The sequence below is a fragment of the Triturus cristatus genome, chromosome 5_2, assembly GCF_964204655.1.
Source record: "Triturus cristatus chromosome 5_2, aTriCri1.1, whole genome shotgun sequence".
NCBI lineage: Eukaryota > Metazoa > Chordata > Amphibia > Caudata > Salamandridae > Triturus > Triturus cristatus.
Genome location: NC_140588.1, coordinates 30,009,258 through 30,027,889, shown reverse-complemented (window position 1 = coordinate 30,027,889; position 18,632 = coordinate 30,009,258). Strand labels below are relative to the sequence as shown.

The 18,632-nt window shown below is 48.1% G+C and overlaps 1 protein-coding gene across 1 annotated transcript in view; it reads left to right on the top strand.

Moving 5' to 3' along the window:
• Positions 1-18,632, top strand: part of GABBR2 (gamma-aminobutyric acid type B receptor subunit 2) — a 2,527,100-nt gene that overhangs the window by 2,389,647 nt on the left and 118,821 nt on the right. The window contains exon 16 of the mRNA XM_085606789.1: positions 12,381-12,563. Within this exon, the coding sequence (XP_085462915.1) occupies positions 12,381-12,563 (183 nt within the window). The remainder of the gene's footprint in view (positions 1-12,380; positions 12,564-18,632) is intronic.

Here is an 18,632-nt window from a genome sequence, read left to right as displayed (position 1 = left end):
GGGTTCAGTGCGGCGGCCGCTGCACCACCTACAGAACAACGTAACACTGGACTACGATCATGCTTTATAAGATTGGAAAAAGTCAAGAAACAAGAACTGGCCCTCTGGTGGGACGGCATAACCCTCCAGCAATACTTGGAAAATGACAAAATCCCCAGGGGCCTCAGAATCCTCATCTTCCCAACATTTGAGTACCTAAGCGGGGACCTCTTGGAGGAATGGGAACATAATCTCAAGGGAGCATCATTTAAAATGTTGGTCAAACATGCTAGTGAGAAAGGCCAGAAATTACAGGCAGAAGTAGATGAAATAGAAAAACAGATAGAATCTATGAACTGTAAGGACTTAATGGAGAAAAATGATGCCATTCTCAACAAAGTGATTGAGGAGTACCAACAGTACCTTAGAGATAAGAAAATGGGAAAGATTAAAAGGGACGACCAAGATTATAGGGATGGCAGAATTATTTACACATTCGCCAGAAAGTATGATATTCCTATAAACAGTGATGACAGGAAAAGGGGCAGGGAAGAAAGCTTGGAAACCAAATCAGTAAGTAGCAGTTCACTGGCCTCAAGTGAAAGTACCACATCAAGCACAGCACAGCCTCCAATCCCTTTTGGAGAGGGTACCTCCAACTTCCAAAGGGAACTGGAGAGATTACGCATAGGCGAGAAACAAGAAAAAAAGAACACAAGAAAACAAGGAGAGGGGAGAGGTCATGGCGGAAGAACAGACAGTCACGCAATGTCACTCTGTCCCAAAAAGAACAGACAATGATCAAAATGCCAGAGCAGACTGGGGTCCCCACCACGGGGGGGAGGGGGGGACAGGCCAAACGTCATGCCAATACAGAACTCAGATCTACAGATTATAAATCTATCAAACAGGTTGCTTGATGAACATGAATGTAATGTTTTGAAAATGGGACTAGGATTCTGTCCCACTCAATATGGGGACCTAGTCGGTGTTCATATAGATTTGTACAAATTTCTTAGAACACTCAAATTAAAAGAATTTTTTGCACAGCAACCTGTTAGACCTGTCATGAATGTTTTACCCACCTCACCTACACACCGCACCATTGGGGACATACGGGGAGTACAAACACTGTTGGCCATTGAGAATGATGAAACACTTGATATACAGACCATACTAGATGACTTGGACATCAAGGAAAGTTACAACCGGGACACTGGACCCAAATGCAAATCAAGGTTTGTCCCACCAGGTGGATACCATGCCAACATAGAGAAGTTTGGCGACTTAATTACACAGAAACTTAGGAAACTCGAAGGCCCCAACAAGTACACACCCCATTCCACACCCAATCTGTCCCGCAAAGAAGGAGATGCTTTACAGAGGTTACAAAAGGACCCTAATATCGTAATTAGGGAGGAAGACAAGGGTGGGAATGTGGTGTTCATGAACCCGCAGGACTAAATGGGGGAAATCTCACGACAACTGAATGACCCACAGTGTTAAGAATTCATCCAACACAACCCCATTAACGCATTACAAACCACCATCAATACTAGGCTCACAGAATGGAGGGAGGAGTGCCTACTTACTGAGAATGAGTATAGATACTTACACGTTGAGAATGCACATTTCCCGTGCATCTACATTCTGCCCAAGGTACACAAGGGGGGCCATTTCCCACCAGGCAGACCGATCATCTCAGGAGTAGGGTCCCCAACAGAGCGATTATCTGAGTTTGTGGACATATCTCTACAAAAACATGTCATCAACTTACCAGCTTACCTAAAAGATAGCAAGGACATTCTGGTCAAATTGGAAGGGTTCTCATGGTCAAAGGAGCTCAGATTTATCACCTTAGACGTGGTGGGACTCTACACATGCATTCATATAAACGTTGGCATGCTGGCAACCCGGTACTACTTAGACACGGAAGGGGCAGACCACTACACCTATAACAACATGATTATGGACATGATAGAACTGATCCTCACCAACAACTATTTCAAACACGACGAAAGGTGGTACCACCAACTACAGGGGAGCGCCATGGGTTAAGATTTGCTCCTTCGTACGCGGGGCTCTTTATGGGAGGTTCACATTTCATTACATCGAAAACCCACCTCCTGCAACAGCGTTCTCCATGCGGAGAGTGCCCATGCTAAATCGGGAATTTCTAATATCCCTTATGGGGAAATGGTCCGGGCAAGACGCACGTGTAGCGAAGAGGATGACTTCAGAGAGAATGTATCAGACATCAAGCAATGCTTCAGATCAAGGGGATATGATCAAAGGGTATTGGACAGAGCAGAGCAAAGAGTACTTGCCCTCCTCAGAGCAGATACACTCACCAACAAGCACTCACAAGGGGCAGGGAAACAACACAACAAAGAGCGCCAGAGAGACAAGATAGCCTTTTTCACTGACTACACGGCACATAGCGATCGGATCTTCAAGGCCTTCAGAAAACATTGGCACCTACTGGTCGAGATCCCCACTCTACATCCCCATATCAACGACAACCCCTCTCTGATCTTTAGAAGAGGGCGCACCCTGAGGAGCTCCCTATGCCCGAGATACATTACAGCCAGTAAAGCAACCACTAATACATGTCTGCCGTGTCCACCGGAAGGTTTCTTTACCTGCACCAATTGCAATGTTTGCTGTCTGAGTCAAAACAAGCGCAAGGAACTGTGTTACAACTCCAACCATACATACAAAATCAAACACCACATAAACTGCAACACACAGTTTGTGATTTACATACTGGAATGCCCATGCAGCATCATTTACGTGGGCAGCACAGTTCGCAAACGTAAGGCCAGAATCCAAGAACACTGGAGGGCCCTTATCAATGGTGATGACAGGTACCCCATGACTGAACACTACCGCTCAACACACACTGGCCCTATCAAATTCAGCTTCATTGGTATTGACCACATCCCACCTGACAACCGAGAATAGAGAACTGACACTTAGAAGGGCAGAGGCCAAGTGGATTTGTAAACTTGATGCGGTCAAGAGGGGACACAACACTGATCATGAGTTCCACTACTTCCTGAGATAAGGGCTTACCCCACCAACCCCTGTTGCAGGATTCTTTCCCAATCAGAGGGCATCAGACTCCACGCCCTGCGTATATATATTTCTTTTGGTTTTCTCATGCCTGATTTTAATTTATGCACACACCTTACCCCTTTTTTGGCTCCTGTCCACGGCTTTGGAAGGTACCATGATTGGGTCCAGCCGAAGGTTGCAGACGCATAGGCCTGGCGTTCTTACCAGGGCCGTTTATACACAAGGCCATTTAAACTCCGACGTGTGGACTCTGTGGTTTATCTACCCCAACACACACTTGGGTTCATTTATTATGTTCCAAGGAGTTTATTGTGGGACATCACCATACCCGACCCAGAGTCTAGCTTTTTGGGCAGTCATTTCCTTCCCCCAACTCCTATTACTTCACTTCATTAAAGACCATCTGTTTTTTCCACCTGGGATGCTCAGGGTTTCTCACTGACTGCTCAGTTCCCTGTGGCAACCAGTTCTGACGCTGCCCTTTCCAAGCACCCAGCTGCCCTAAGCCACACTTGTGCTGGTGCTGCCGTCCGAATAGACTTAATGTCTGGGATACGGATTCATCAGCCATTTATAGCCATTAGAGGCCCACGCGCTTTAGCTTATATCTGACAGTTTCCCTACCGGCACTTTCGATCTTCGAACGGAGCCAACGGCAGCTTCCAGTTGTTCAGGTAAGATTCTCCCTTGGGAACCACCCGAGTAATGAGACTGCTCGGTCTCATGCAGTATAGATTATCCGCTCTCTCGTTGGACCTTATTCACATCATGTTGACTTTCAGCCGTCCTCGCTGTGTTTATAGATCAAGTCACCCGTGATGCATTTGCCGCTTTTTCTTTACTTTCTCTGGCTTTTCGGTTTCGCCCTTTCCATGCTTTCTGTGCACCAACCCCGCCTCCTCGGCCCTCGTGCCCAGTAGCCCCATGGTTTTTCACGGGGGATCTATGACTTTCTTTATTCCCTTTATTAACCGTGTACACCAATGACAGCATTGGGAAATCCACACCCATAACTCCCTTAACACCTGTATCTCGGCCCGATTGACGCTGTCATCTATGGCCCTTGCTTCATTACAGGAGGCAGCATTCACCGCACACCAGAAGTGGTTCCATGCCCCTCGTTTCTTGCTATTGTATTCCTTTCCCTACCGGGTCCAACTTTTCGCACTGCACACGAGGCACTTATTGTTTGCGTATGTTATATGCAATCTGCTCCTCTTTTCTTGCTATCTGACTCCAGTCTCTACCATGCCCGACATCTGGCCCCACACACGATAACAATGGGCAGGTTATTGATTAGCCTCCTCATACTCTTCCTATTCCTGAGGTGTACTTACACTTATCAAGAAATGTCTACCCTTCACCATGATTAAAACTTGTGTAGATGATGCAGGTTGGTATGCCCTCGTTCATGGGAAACTGGCAGGCAACCTAATCACCATTGTGAACACCAACTGCGCGAACACAGATGACCCTACCCTATTCAAATGCATCATCTCCACACTGCGCGCCTGGCCTGAAGCCGTGATTTTATGGGGAGGCGACCTTAAAATGCATCTAGACCCCAGTAGGGACAAGTCAAGCTGCAAAGGGGGCCAATAACCCAGGGCAGCCCGGGTCATTAATGAGGGGATGGCTGAGTTGGGTTTGATAGATATATGGTGTCACGGACATGCAGAGAGACTAGAAGGCACACACATTTCCACTGCGTATGGTAGCCAGTCTCGGCTTCATTACTGGCTGCTGAGTGAGGATGTCGGGAACTGGATATCTGAAGTAAAGGGCTTATCCCGCACCCTTTCTGATCATAATCCTGTCCAAGTTAACCTCCGAATTCCACGCACTATCTGTCAAGCATTCACGTGGCACTTTCACTCTACAGAGCTGCTGGACCCGCTGTATGTCACAACGATTCGTGAGGCCATAGTACAATACTTTGACTATAATAAGGGGTCTGTTGGCAGTGCTATGACCCTCTGGGAGGCGTTTAAAGCCACGATTCGGGGCACCTGCATTGGAACGTCAGTTGGCATCTTGCAGGATCTGCGTGGACAGATAGCCAAAGTCGAAGCTACCTTACAGAGCCTCGAGCGTGACTACGAACGTTCACCCTGCACCCAGACACTGGTGACAATTAAAAAACATATATTAGAATACAATGAGCTAGCTGAGAGGGAAACCAGGTACATCTCTAGTCGTCATGTGGCCCGCTCATTTGGGGAGGGGGATGACCAGTACACTATTTAGCCCACAAGATCAAGGCTCGTGCAGACCGACAAACTATCACCAAGATCACTGACATGACTGGCCGAGATCACTACACTACTCAGGATATACTAGCTCAGTTTAGAAACTCATATGCAGACCTGTATACCACACAAGGCATGATAGACACAGCCGAGTTGGACACATATCTATTAGATGTAGCCTTAGAGTGGCTCTCTGATGGGCAGAGAGAGTTCCTTAGCCAACCAATTACTGTAGACAACATCCGTGATGCGATTAAGACTCTCCCAAACAAGAAAGCACCTGGGCCTGACGGTTTCCCTAGTAAATTTTACAAGGAATACGCAGAAGAATTGACCCCCCCCACCTCCTAGAAATGTACTCCAAATCATACGACACAGGCATGCTGCCACCATCTCTCCGAGAGGCTCTGATTATTACACTACTCAGAAAAGATAAGCCGCCCTCTCGTTTCAACTCATATAGGCCGCTGTCACTCATCAACACAGATGTCAAAATATTGGCCAAGATCCTGGCCACCAGACTTCAACCTCTCATGCAGGGTCTGGTCCTTCTGGACCAGTCCGAATTCATTCCCACTAGATCTACCTCTCACAATTTACGCACCCTCTTCGCCATGTTCCACATACTCAATGCCAGGCTTCAGGCGGCAGCTGTGATGCTAGATGCAGCCAAAGCCTTCGACTCCGTGGAATGGGGTTATTTATTCTACATCCTGCGGCAAATGGGGCTGTCTCCCATTTTTATTAACTGGGTGCGCCTGCTATACACTGGCCCTGTGGCGCGAATTCGAGTGGAGGGTAACACCTCCGAGCCTATACCAATCACCAGAGGGACAATGCAGGGGTGTCCTCTCTCCCCACTTCTTTTTGCGTTGTCGCTAGAGCCACTTGCCTGCATTATCAGACAAAGGCACAGAGCCTCGGCCCTCCAGTTTGCGCACCGTCTGATAAGCTTCTCACTTTATGGGGATGACATGCTGCTTTTTCTGCGAGAGCCACGCACTTTCACTTTCAAGGGACCAGTTCTGCATGAATACATTCGGTTTGGGCTGTTTTCAGGGTTACACATTAACTGGGCCAAATCGGTGGTAGTCCCATTGACAGTGAGCAATCTCCCCCATGAGCTTGAATATCCCCTTGTGTGGTCCGCGGATCCTGTGAAATACTTGGGGGTGTGGGTCCACAGAGACCCTGACACAGTTATCCGAGAGAATTATGGCACTGCGTACGCGAAATTGGAAAAACAGGTGGGCAGATGGTTGACGCTCCCACTATCCCTAGCCGATCGTATAGCACTCATCAAGATGGTCGTGCTGCCCCAATTTTTATATCTGTTCAGTAATATACCAATACCATTAACCCAACAATTTTTTCAACAAGTGCGCTCACTGCTCCTCTGATTAATCTGGGGGGGCAAGTAAGCTCGAGTGTGCTGGGAGACACTCACATTGGACTATAACAACAGGGGTTTCAGTGTACTCTATCTGTATTATTTGTTTGCTCATGCACAATACGCACACTACTGGTATGGAGCGCATGACTTCATTCCACATATAGCAGTGGAGGATGGTGATGCGCACCCTATTCCCCTAAGTTCTATATTGACACACACTCATAGGCAAAAACCCCGCTCTGAGATCAACACTATTGATGCCACTATAGGGGCATGGCAGACACTAGGCCGCATGACAGAAAAACTACCAATACATTCCCCGCTACTGCCCCTTGCGTTCCACTCTGATCTGTCGGTCACACATGAGGCGGGAGCTATGCATACTTTACAGGTAGTAGGGATAGATAAAATGCTGTATTTATTTCCTGATGTTGCTTTCTTGACGGAAGACAATCTTAGTTATGTGAAAAATAAGACGCCACTATTCACTTTCCTTTTTCACAGATTAAAAAAAGCAATACAGGCACACTATCCTACTTTCCCTGCTGAATCTCTCACGCTTCAGACTCTACACACTATGCTCACTAGCCCAACACGTCGCAAACTTCTTACAAAACTCTACCAAGCAGCTTGAGCTGAGAAACCCCTTCCGCACAACAAAAGCATGGAGAAGTGAAACACCTATTTGGACCTACAATTGACACAGCAGGACTGGGAGCACTGCTGCCAACTAACTGGGGCCCTAACATCTAACGGTAACCTTCAAATTATTCACTTCAAATATATCCACCAGGCTTATCACACCCCATATAAACTGTTCCAATATGGGCTACGAGATACTGGTGCATGCAAGCGGTGTGGCGCCTCGGACGCCCACTTCTGGCACTTAGCCTGGGTATGTCATGGGTTGGCAGTGTTCTGGGCCGATGTGATCTGTAAATTATCTACTATGGTCAACATTGAATTGCAATTGCAATGCTTACCACACATCTGTTTGCTGGGCTTGGTGTCATTCCTGAAGGGTACATTGGGCAAATATGTGAGAGTGGCGCTGCTGCTAGCCAAGAGACGTGTGGCAATGACATGGGAGGGCATGGCTGGACCTTCTACTGTACAATGGCTTAGGGATCTAGCATACTGTCGGGAAAACCTAGTGCTCTATGCAGAAGAACTTCCTACCTCCTCGAGACCTAATGATATCTGAGAACCTCTGTTACAATATCTGAGATCTGTTGACCAAGGCGCGTCCCCTGAACATGCGGAGAGAGTATGATTCTCTCTCACTTAAATGTATGATATGATTCTCTCTCACTTAAATGTATGATACCTCAGTATGTCACATTGCTCGGAACTTGACTGCAGATTTTGAATATATATAGCATAACCACGGGATGTTCTGTTTGTTTCTCAATTACATGTACCTCCTGATGCTATCTATTGATGCTATCTATGTATACTGTACCTGATTCAATAAAAACATTTTTTTTAAAACATTTGTCACTCCAGCCTTATGGAAGACAGTGTCTGTCTCATCTCCTACAAGGGAGCTAAGTAAAATCTTTATGTCCCCTATTGCCAGGGTGATGCCTGTAGTTAGTTTTTCAAAGGTACTAATCCACTTCCCTGCTCCCTCTGTGAGCAGTGTTAACAGCTTTTAGAGGATTTCCTTTTCCATTTGTGGCAATGGAAATCGATGAGGTGCTACACGTACCGTACATATCAGGGGCATCTGGTGCACTGGTATAAAGGGATGTTGGGCATTAATCTGTCTGGCATACTCTTGCTATATGTGCAAACTCTGTTGCATATAGTGATAACCCTAGTCTGGATCTCCCTCGCCGTAGAGGATACAATCCTCAGCATTTGCCATGTCATATGGATTGAAGGACCCATATTTTTTTTTTAAACAAACTTTATTGCAGATTTATTACGACATGACAGTAAGCACCACAGTGACTAATGCGAGATCGGCCGTGCCTAAATAAACCACGTCCTCTAGAGCCCCTGTCAAGGCCACTCGATCAAATTCTGTTACATCGATATCCCTCTACCATCCCCATCATAAGACAGGGTCGTTCCTTGAACCCCCCATGCTGATATCTCATCCTGCACCTACAATATCAAAGGCACCCGGAAGGAGCATCACTCCCCCTACCCCTATTCCCCCCCTTGGTCCTGCAAACCCGCCCCTTCGTCAGCAGTGTCAGGTTAGGCACGGCCTATAGTCCCATTCGGAGTATCCAGTTCCAAAGTGTCCTACGAGGCCTCGCTGCAAGCCTCCGCAATAAGTAACAAGTTAACAAAACCCCCTCTGCCCACCCCCAGTCCCTCCAACTCCACCCCCACTGTCAGACATGTCGCTCCATCCGCTATCTTTTAGTATTACTGATGAGCCCCGCTGATTGGACCACTGGTATCACACTGTCAGTGGACGAATGAACGGTAGTTGCCACTCAAAACCCGCTACCCTCCAGCCCTGCCGCCCGCTCAGGAAGGGCGGGTCGGCCATGCGTGTGTTCTAGTGGTGTCGTGAAGGAGATCAGTCAGTGTCAGCTGCCGGTGTCTTAAGCAGGTCCACCAACGCCACCCACACTCTGGCTGCAGTCAACATTTTGTCATTATCGGCTCTCTGGGCCATTTGAAGTCTGAGAGCCCCCTCGCAGTCGGCCCACTTTGTAAATTCTCGCAGCCAACACGCAGCGTTAGGCGCCGTGGCCGCTTTCCAATGACTGGTGATTTCTCGCTTAGCTAGGACTAGTCCCAAGTCAATAAATTTACTAGTCACCTTGTTACGGGCATTGTGGTGAAACCAGTGAAGTAAGCAAAACCCCGGGGTCTGATCAATGCTCCTATCCGTTATGTCGCCCAGTTTAGCCGTTACCTCCCCCCAATACTCATGCAACAATGGGCTCTCCCAAAACATATGCAAAAACTCAGCATTTTCTAATTTGCAGCGGGGGCAAGCAGTGCGGGATCCAAAAAATGTGTTAATTTTGTGCGGGATGAGGTACGCCCTATGGAAGACATAAAACTGTATCAGCTGAAATCTCGCATTTCTAGAGCATTTTCACGCCCACTCCATCAGATCCTCCCACGGTCTCTCCTCAATAGGCATCCCAAGGTCCGCCTCCCATTTGGCCCATAGCCTCTCCAAAGGGGACCGAAGCTCCTGAGTAAGACGCCTGTATAGGCAGGTTACTGCTTTAATCGTCCCTGCTGCATATACCACATATTGACAGGGGAGAGAGGTCGGGGGCTCCTCCATCCCCCTCTTCCAGTGCTTCCGGATAGCTGCCATCACGGCAGCATGCAAAAGAAAGTCCTGGCGGGGTAGTTCGAACCGCTCCAAGAGGTCCTGGTAAGGCAAAAGCACACCATCCTCATAGAGGTCTCCAATAGTGGAGACCCCCATTTCCTCCCAACTTCGCAGTCGCTGCCAATCCCCCCCATGTGGCAGAGCCCATCAGACCCTCAACGGGATCTCCGGGGCGTACGGAGGACCCATCTTGGCCCTTCTGCTCGCCTGATTCCAGCACTGTCGCATCACCCACAGCTCCCTCGAGGTCTCCCGCTCCCGTAGAGGAAGCTGGAGAAGCGTCCGAGAGAACTGGCGCAGGTCCGGGCCCAAGCCCCCGCGGTCCTCCCCAGACGCAGTCCCCTGGCCATCCATTTAGTAAACCATTGAAATTGGGCTGCATGGTAATAGGCCTCAAAGTCAGGGGCTGCAAATCCCGCCTCCCGCCTGGGGCGCTGCATGGTAGAAAGCGACACTCTGCGCCTCCCAGACCCCCATAAAAATCCCGTAGTGGGTGAAATACTTTCGCGGTATCCATAGGGGAAGGGAGCCAAAGTAATAAAGAAGACGTGGCAGGGTGACCATCTTTAACAACGCCACTGAAAGGGGAAGGATCCCCCGGAAGGATCCCCCAGAATTCAAAGTTGCTCCTAGCGGTTCGCATCGCCCTTATGATATTCCCTTCCAGTAGGTCAGAGGGCTCATGATAGATCCTGGCACCTAGGTAAGTCAGGCAGCTGCTTTCTCACCTCACATCTGGTACACCTGGAGGTGCCCCTCTACCACCCCGAATAGGGAAAAGGCACGCCTTATTCCAGTTGACTTTGAGGCCTGCAACCCGACCCAGTCTGCCCAACAGTTCTCGGGCCCCCGCAGCTCCTCAGCAGCATTGGCGAGGAGCATTACGAGATCGTCCGCGTACAGGGCGATGCGATGAACCTGGCCCCCCCCTGTCCAATCCCCGGAAATATCGTCCCAATCGGGCATGCACCGCCAGGGGCTCTATCGCCAGCGCAATTGGTTTAACCACAAGACAACGTGCACTCAATGAGGTTATCTCAGGACTCACGGACTACCTCAATGCTGCTCAGCATACTTGGACTTCCGCCCCTTTATGTAGAATCCTGCCTTATTGTATCAACCCCAAGACAACGTGCACTCTATGAGGTTATCTCAGGACTCACGTACTACCTCAATGCTGCTCAGCACACTTGGACTGCCGAACCTATATGTAGAATACTGCTTATTGTATGAATCTTGCTCAAATACCCTCGGGTCAGGCTAGCACTATATAAAACTCCTTAATAATTAAATTCACCCTAGAGTCCATGAAGTGACTTCCAGGCATTAGTTCTGGGATAGCGATTTGAGCGTTCAGTTCTTACTGGAGGTGAAGTTAAGCGACATTGGCCTTTCAGCCATCTCTCTATGGCAAAAGTTTGGAACACATATTGGACTCCAACTTCGAATCTACCATAATTGACCACTTCCAACTTTATACTGGTAAAAAATCTCTACGGACTACGTTTCGCCTTAACTTGTGCAATGTTCGTACACAATCTTGCATTCAATAACCCATTTACATTTCATCCAAGTTTACCAATGAAACAAGTCATATAATATACAAACATGGAACGGAGTCCACTTTGTCCTCATCTTAAAGATGGCGAACTCCGGGTCCTACCCGTCCCCTGTGTATAGGCAGAACTTTAGATAACACAGTGTCTGCTTATCTTGTTATAAATGTGCAATATTCTATGAAGCGGGTAAGTGGTGTTCTAGTGACAGCATTCGGTCAAGGGCAGACAGGAATCTTGGCTGATTCACCAAATGTTGGTAGAAAACTGGAATAAAAAAGAGACAAGACTTCTCTTGGCAAGGCAAAAGTAGGTTTACTTATTATGGCCATAAGATCGGTCACCTCTGTGGAGCTGAAAAAGCTGATCTCAATTTGCTGCTCGCATGCAGCTGCTTGTATAATTGAAAACACGATGACCTAAACACAATTGTCTAAACAAGTCCTCACATTTAATTTTCTCCTTAACAGAGTTTTCTCGAAGAAGTGGCACATTCCCTCAGGCTTTGTCTGAGTATGTGAATTGGAAACCTACATACCTGAAAACAAAATTGCTGTGCTTTGAATTCATAGGTGCTTCTTCATAAGCTAAGCATGAAATAAATAGAATTTGTTTTGAAACTCAAACTAAGGATGGTATATTCCACCCTTTCAAATTGCAATGCTGTTGGGGGTAATCATAAATAAAACAAAGCTCATTGTAGTTCACCCCAGAGTGGAACATCAAAACATCAATACTGTATTAGAAAAGTTAGAAGATACACACTCTTGAAATAATGTCAATGTCAACAATATCTCTGCCTCATACAGCTAATTACACTGAGGACGAATCCCGATGCAGCGACTCAGAACAGAAGGTTTCATTTCACCCAAAATCAAAAGAAAGAAGATTCTAAAACATCCACATCCGTCACCAGTGTGAATCAGGCCAGCACATCCAGATTAGATGGACTGCAGTCTGACAATCATCGCTTAAGGATGAAAATCACAGAGGTATGTTTATTTTTTCACCTGGTTGAGATGTATAATTCCTTGATATTCTGTTAATTTCAAGATTGTCTCTAGATGTAGTCTCATGTTGTACTTCAGTATAAAAGGTCAACATTAAAGAACTGTGTCTGTTAAACCTATGATACACATACTTCATCTGCATATTTTATGAACAATGGAACTTGAAAACAAAAAGTGGTTAAGTGCAACCTACATCCTTATCAACTCTAATGGCATTAAGTGCCACTAAACCTTCTCCTGTATAAGGGGCAGCAGAAATAGAGAACAATTGCATTACTATTATTAAAAATAATAGACTGATTTACCCATGCCTACATATAAGTGTTATAAGTATGTTTCAATGTCAATTAAGATTCTTTGCAATCTAGTGCAAAGGTAAGCTTTTCTACCACAGAAATGCAGAATACAATTGCAGTATTTTTCATGTATCTATTTTATGGATGGTTCGCTTTAGTGTGATGCATGATGGGAGTGCATGCAGCAGAGCTCCATTGTTGGGATGGAAAAGTCCGATGCATGTGCAAAGACAGATACACCTGCCTTGAGTACCTAACTATACTGTTGTCTGGATACCTAATGCAGATTTTTTTGTCAGAGGTAAACATGGATCATGCATGGGCATCATGACGTAGGCCTGTCTCATGAAGACCGGACTTGTTGGACCAGGAGGGATGCCCAAAGTGCTACCCTCATAGTGTTGAAAAGCTACCACCTTCCCAAAGAGTTAAGCAGCACAAGTGCAGTGGTGGCAGTATACCATGTGCTGATAAGTAGTAGGGCACAGGTCCTTTTTAGGTCGAGCTGCAGGCAGCACGCATGAGCTGTTGTCGCTTGGTGTAGGAGGCTGTCTCTCTTTATAGTGCACTAAAATGAAGTACAATGTATTGAGTATCTAGTGATTTCCTTATTGATTGACAGAAGCAAAAACAATAAGGCTAAAGGTCAATTATGTGGTAGTGTAGGCGAGCAGTTAGGCTTATTATAGAGTAGTGTTAAACATTTGCTGTACTCACATAGGCAATAAATGAGACACACTCTCAAAGAATAAATCCAAGACCAAATTAGAAAAAGAACAATTCTTTATATATAGTTTGTAAAAGCAAGAAATTTGTTCAAAAGTGAGTACTGTTTAAAATATCAGGTTTGAAGTAAACAGCTGTTTGATATTTTCAGTCGTTATTAAAGTAATTCACAGCTATGTTAAGCTATGGAGAAAACACATGCTGCATTCAGTCACTTAACAGTGACTTACGGGACCCTTCCCCAGGACTTGGGGCAAGGTCCAAGGCAGCACCAGCAGGTCACCTTGGGAAGCACTGTGGCATCTGGGTGCAGTGGTGTGTTTTTCAGCATTGGGAGATTTTGAGTGATTTTGATACTTAAAATTGGAATTGAAAGTCTTTCGTGTGACGTTAACTTATGCAGAAAAAACACATGCAGTATACAGTTACTTAGCAGCGACTTATGGGACCAATCTTCTAGACTTAAGGTGACATGGGGCAAGGTCCAAGGAAGCACCAACAGCTCACTTTGGGAGGCTCCGGGGCATCCTGGTGCAGAGGTGCATTACAGCATCGGGTGCCTGATTCACTTCAATGGAGGATTGGTCCAGTCACAAAGAGGCTGAAGGGATGTACTGGGGACCAGTCCAGCTGAACTATCTAGGGGGCTTAACTCTTGCGATGTCCAGGAACATGGGGCACCTCCGGTTCTCTTCTCCAGGGCCCAGGGGCCACGGGCGCAGAGGTGTCCTTAGGCATCGGGTTTTTGTCATTGGGAGCGGTCGCGGTTGAGGGAGCCTCCACAAAGAGGCTGCAGGCACAGTCGACGAGTTCAAGGTGGGCTTTGCCTCTGGTGGACTGGGGGACCACTTTGGCACCATTGGCCCACTTCAACTCAGGCTTGGAGCGACTAGTGCAGTGGCGCTTTCCGGTGTCTGGATTCTGGCAGTCCCGAGGCTGGCAATGGTTCTTGGGTGTCTGTAAGATGCAGGGAAGCAGCTCCGCTACTTCACATGAGACTTTTAGCTCTTTTTCTAAGGCAGGAAGTCCTTCCAGGCTTTTGGAGTCACAGCTGCAGGTCGGGTCGACTTTGGCGCAGTTCTCGATGAGGAATGCAGACAGGCCGACGGGGCTGGTGCCAAGTCAGTTGCTTCTTCTCCTTAGCTCTGCTTTCACGCCTCTTCAGTCCTTCTTCTTAGGTTGGCAGGAATCTGAAGTTCAGGGTCCAGGGGTGACACCTTAATACTAAATTTAGGGGTGTTACAGAGAGAGGCAGGTAGTAGCCAATGGGCTACCTACCTTTAGGGTGTCTACACCCTCTATGTGACCACTTCCTTTGTGGAGTGGGCACAGCCCTGACCCTAATTGGCTAATTCCCTCTCAAACAATGTGAAGGAACTGAAAAGTGGGGCCCACATCACCTGCCCCACCTTAGGGGTGGTGCTGGCTGAATGTGGGCCCACCTCCTAATCTAACTAATATTCCCGCCTGTCCTCTAGCCAAATATGGAGCAGGACAGGGGGGTTGGTATCCTCCTCTAGATGGAGATGCCTGGTTGCATTTCAAAGGTGGCCTTACCTTTGAAACTTCCCACTTTGGAATGCCATTCCTGCCTAGAGGAGGTGTGAAGCACCTCCGCCCAGAGCAGGAATTGTTTCCGGCCTTGAGTTATTGGATAGATATGTCGTAAGATGCAACCATAACAAATCATTATTAATTTTACTTTTAGTATCTAAAGCAGAAGCTGTTTCTATCCTGTGATTATCACATATAGGATTCCACTAGAACTGATGAGACAGTTTCGAAAATCCTTCCAACAAGACGCTATTTGATGGAAAGCAATGACAATAATGAAGACCAATAGCTTGGCATTAAAAGCAAAGTTGTATTTAGAAAGTAATAATGAACCCATAATTATATATTTTTAAAGAAAGGAGAACATTTCACTGCAAATTGTTAGAACATTTATACCAAAATATGTTTCAAAATGCATTAGAAATGTACAAAAAATAGCATGTGAAGCAGTGTGTCATCTTCACTTTTTCATTAACAACATAGATTAGAGTTTGAATGATTAATATTAGAACTACAGACTGGGATAATAAATAATATACAGTAAATAAAAACACAATTGAGTAATTGTTTGTGGCATAGATGTTTCAAATAATTTGCACCAAATACCGTTCCCTATTTAACATCAAATTCATGTTGAATTTCATGCTTCCATAAATGTGCAACTGAAGATTTAGCTCTGGAAATAATTGGCTTCTGTATAACTCTATAAATAATAGTAGTGTTTGCTAAGTTACCATTTTCGAATCAAACTATGAAAACTCAGTGTTAGAGCATCATCATCGTTAAGTAAAAGAGTGTCAGAGGACCCAGATACAAAGTTTTAGACCTTTTAGATTTCAATGAGGCAATGCTAGGAGTGTTATTATTTTATAGAAATTCTGAGCATGTCATCAAATTCAAGGACTGAAAGTTTAAAAGGTAACATTGAAAGAACAAAAAGAATATGTGGGTCAATCATCATTTTAATGGTGTCCAATTGACCTCACTTACTGTTGAAAACCGCCATTTGCTCCCGCAGCCTCCCTGTGTCCCAGGAGGGATTGACCGCCGGAGTCCCGCGTTAACAGCTTGCAGCACCCGCTTCGCGGGTGCCGCTGCGCGGCGCTCAGGTGTGGGGTCGAGGCAGCGGGTCTACACCCATCATCCAGCACCCGGGAGGAACGAAGAACTGTGCAAGGTAATTGGGGGCGAGTGACGCAGGGACTACAGAGACCAGGAGCCCCCGCGCTGCACAGGTGTGCACGGCCGCACCCCCAGCAAGCCACGCCCCCGGCTGTCCAAGCGCTGCTGAAAAGTGAAACTTTCCAGAGCACAGTGGGACTCACTTACTGTTGAAAACCGCCATTTGCTCCCGCAGCCTCCCTGTGTCCCAGGAGGGATTGACCGCCGGAGTCCCGCGTTAACAGCTTGCAGCACCCGCTTCGCGGGTGCCACTGCGCGGCGCTCAGGTGTGGGGTCGAGGCAGCGGGTCTACACCCAGCATCCAGCACCCGGGAGGAACGAAGAACTGTGCAAGGTAATTGGGGGCGAGTGACGCAGGGACTACAGAGACCAGGAGCCCCCGCGCTGCACAGGTGTGCACGGCCGCACCCCCAGCAAGCCACGCCCCCGGCTGTCCAAGCGCTGCTGAAAAGTGAAACTTTCCAGAGCACAGTGGGACTCACTTACTGTTGAAAACCACCATTTGCTCCCGCAGCCTCCCTGTGTCCCAGGAGGGATTGACCGCCGGAGTCCCGCGTTAACAGCTTGCAGCACCCCCTTTGCGGGTGCCGCTGCGCGGCGCTCAGGTGTGGGGTCGAGGCAGCGGGTCTACACCCAGCATCCAGCACCCGGGAGGAACGAAGAACTGTGCAAGGTAATTGGGGGCGAGTGACGCAGGGACTACAGAGACCAGGAGCCCACGCGCTGCACAGGTGTGCACGGCCGCACCCCCAGCAAGCCACGCCCCCGGCTGTCCAAGCGCTGCTGAAAAGTGAAACTTTCCAGAGCACAGTGGGACTCACTTACTGTTGAAAACCACCATTTGCTCCCGCAGCCTCCCTGTGTCCCAGGAGGGATTGACCGCCGGAGTCCCGCGTTAACAGCTTGCAGCACCCGCTTCGCGGGTGCCGCTGCGCGGCGCTCAGGTGTGGGGTCGAGGCAGCGGGTCTACACCCAGCATCCAGCACCCGGGAGGAACGAAGAACTGTGCAAGGTAATTGGGGGCGAGTGACGCAGGAACTACAGAGACCAGGAGCCCCCGCGCTGCACAGGTGTGCACGGCCGCACCCCCAGCAAGCCACGCCCCCGGCTGTCCAAGCGCTGCTGAAAAGTGAAACTTTCCAGAGCACAGTGGGACTCACTTACTGTTGAAAACCGCCATTTGCTCCCGCAGCCTCCCTGTGTCCCAGGAGGGATTGACCGCCGGAGTCCCGCGTTAACAGCTTGCAGCACCCGCTTCGCGGGTGCCGCTGCGCGGCGCTCAGGTGTGGGGTCGAGGCAGCGGGTCTACACCCAGCATCCAGCACCCGGGAGGAACGAAGAACTGTGCAAGGTAATTGGGGGCGAGTGACGCAGGGACTACAGAGACCAGGAGCCCCCGCGCTGCACAGGTGTGCACGGCCGCACCCCCAGCAAGCCACGCCCCCGGCCGCAACACCCTCTACAAACAAAGTGCGGTAACGCTTAGCGGGACGCGAGCGGGACACCGAGCGAAGCCCGGGCAAAGGGCGGGCCCTCTGTGGCCCTCAGGGGCCAGAAGAGGCTGGGCTGGGCCAGCCCCCCAAAATTGCCCTTTTAAAAATACACCGCTAACAGTTTTACGGCAACCAGCCTGATTACTGGCCACCCCCTCGAGACAAGCTACATCTGCCCGCTACCCCCCAATATAGTACCCCTTGCAATGAGGAAATCTACCAAGAAAACCAGGATGCCTACCCTAAGATCGAGCACAAAAACCAAATCGGATCATCCACCCCCTCTACCGACCCTTACTGCCATCGACAAAATGCTTAAACAGACTATAGGGGCGGTCTCCGATGCCATAGCTAACACCGAGAGAAGATTGTCCTTACCACCTGTAACTATCATTCAAGAAACTCAGGATTCACTGATTAATCTATCAGAAGCCTCCGTTGACTTGGCCGAGGAGATGGACACTAGCCGGCCCATAACCCCACCATCTTTTGCTGACCTCCCTTGTGCCCAGGCGCCCGCTGAAACCAGCAGGGATAGACCTGGTGCACAAACAAGCATACAAATAAATACTTATGATAAAGACATATCCCCCGCGGAAAAAACGCCGCACAGGGAAGGCCATATACAAGGGAGGAAAAAAGGTCACGTAAAATCCAGTAATCACAATCTGATCACGCCTTTAAACCCATCTACACCTGGAATACCATGCTGGATAACCAACATGGTGGCGGATCTTAAACTTGACCTGGAGCACTCCATCACGGTGCTGTTAAAACCCCTCATAGCAAAAATAGATAGA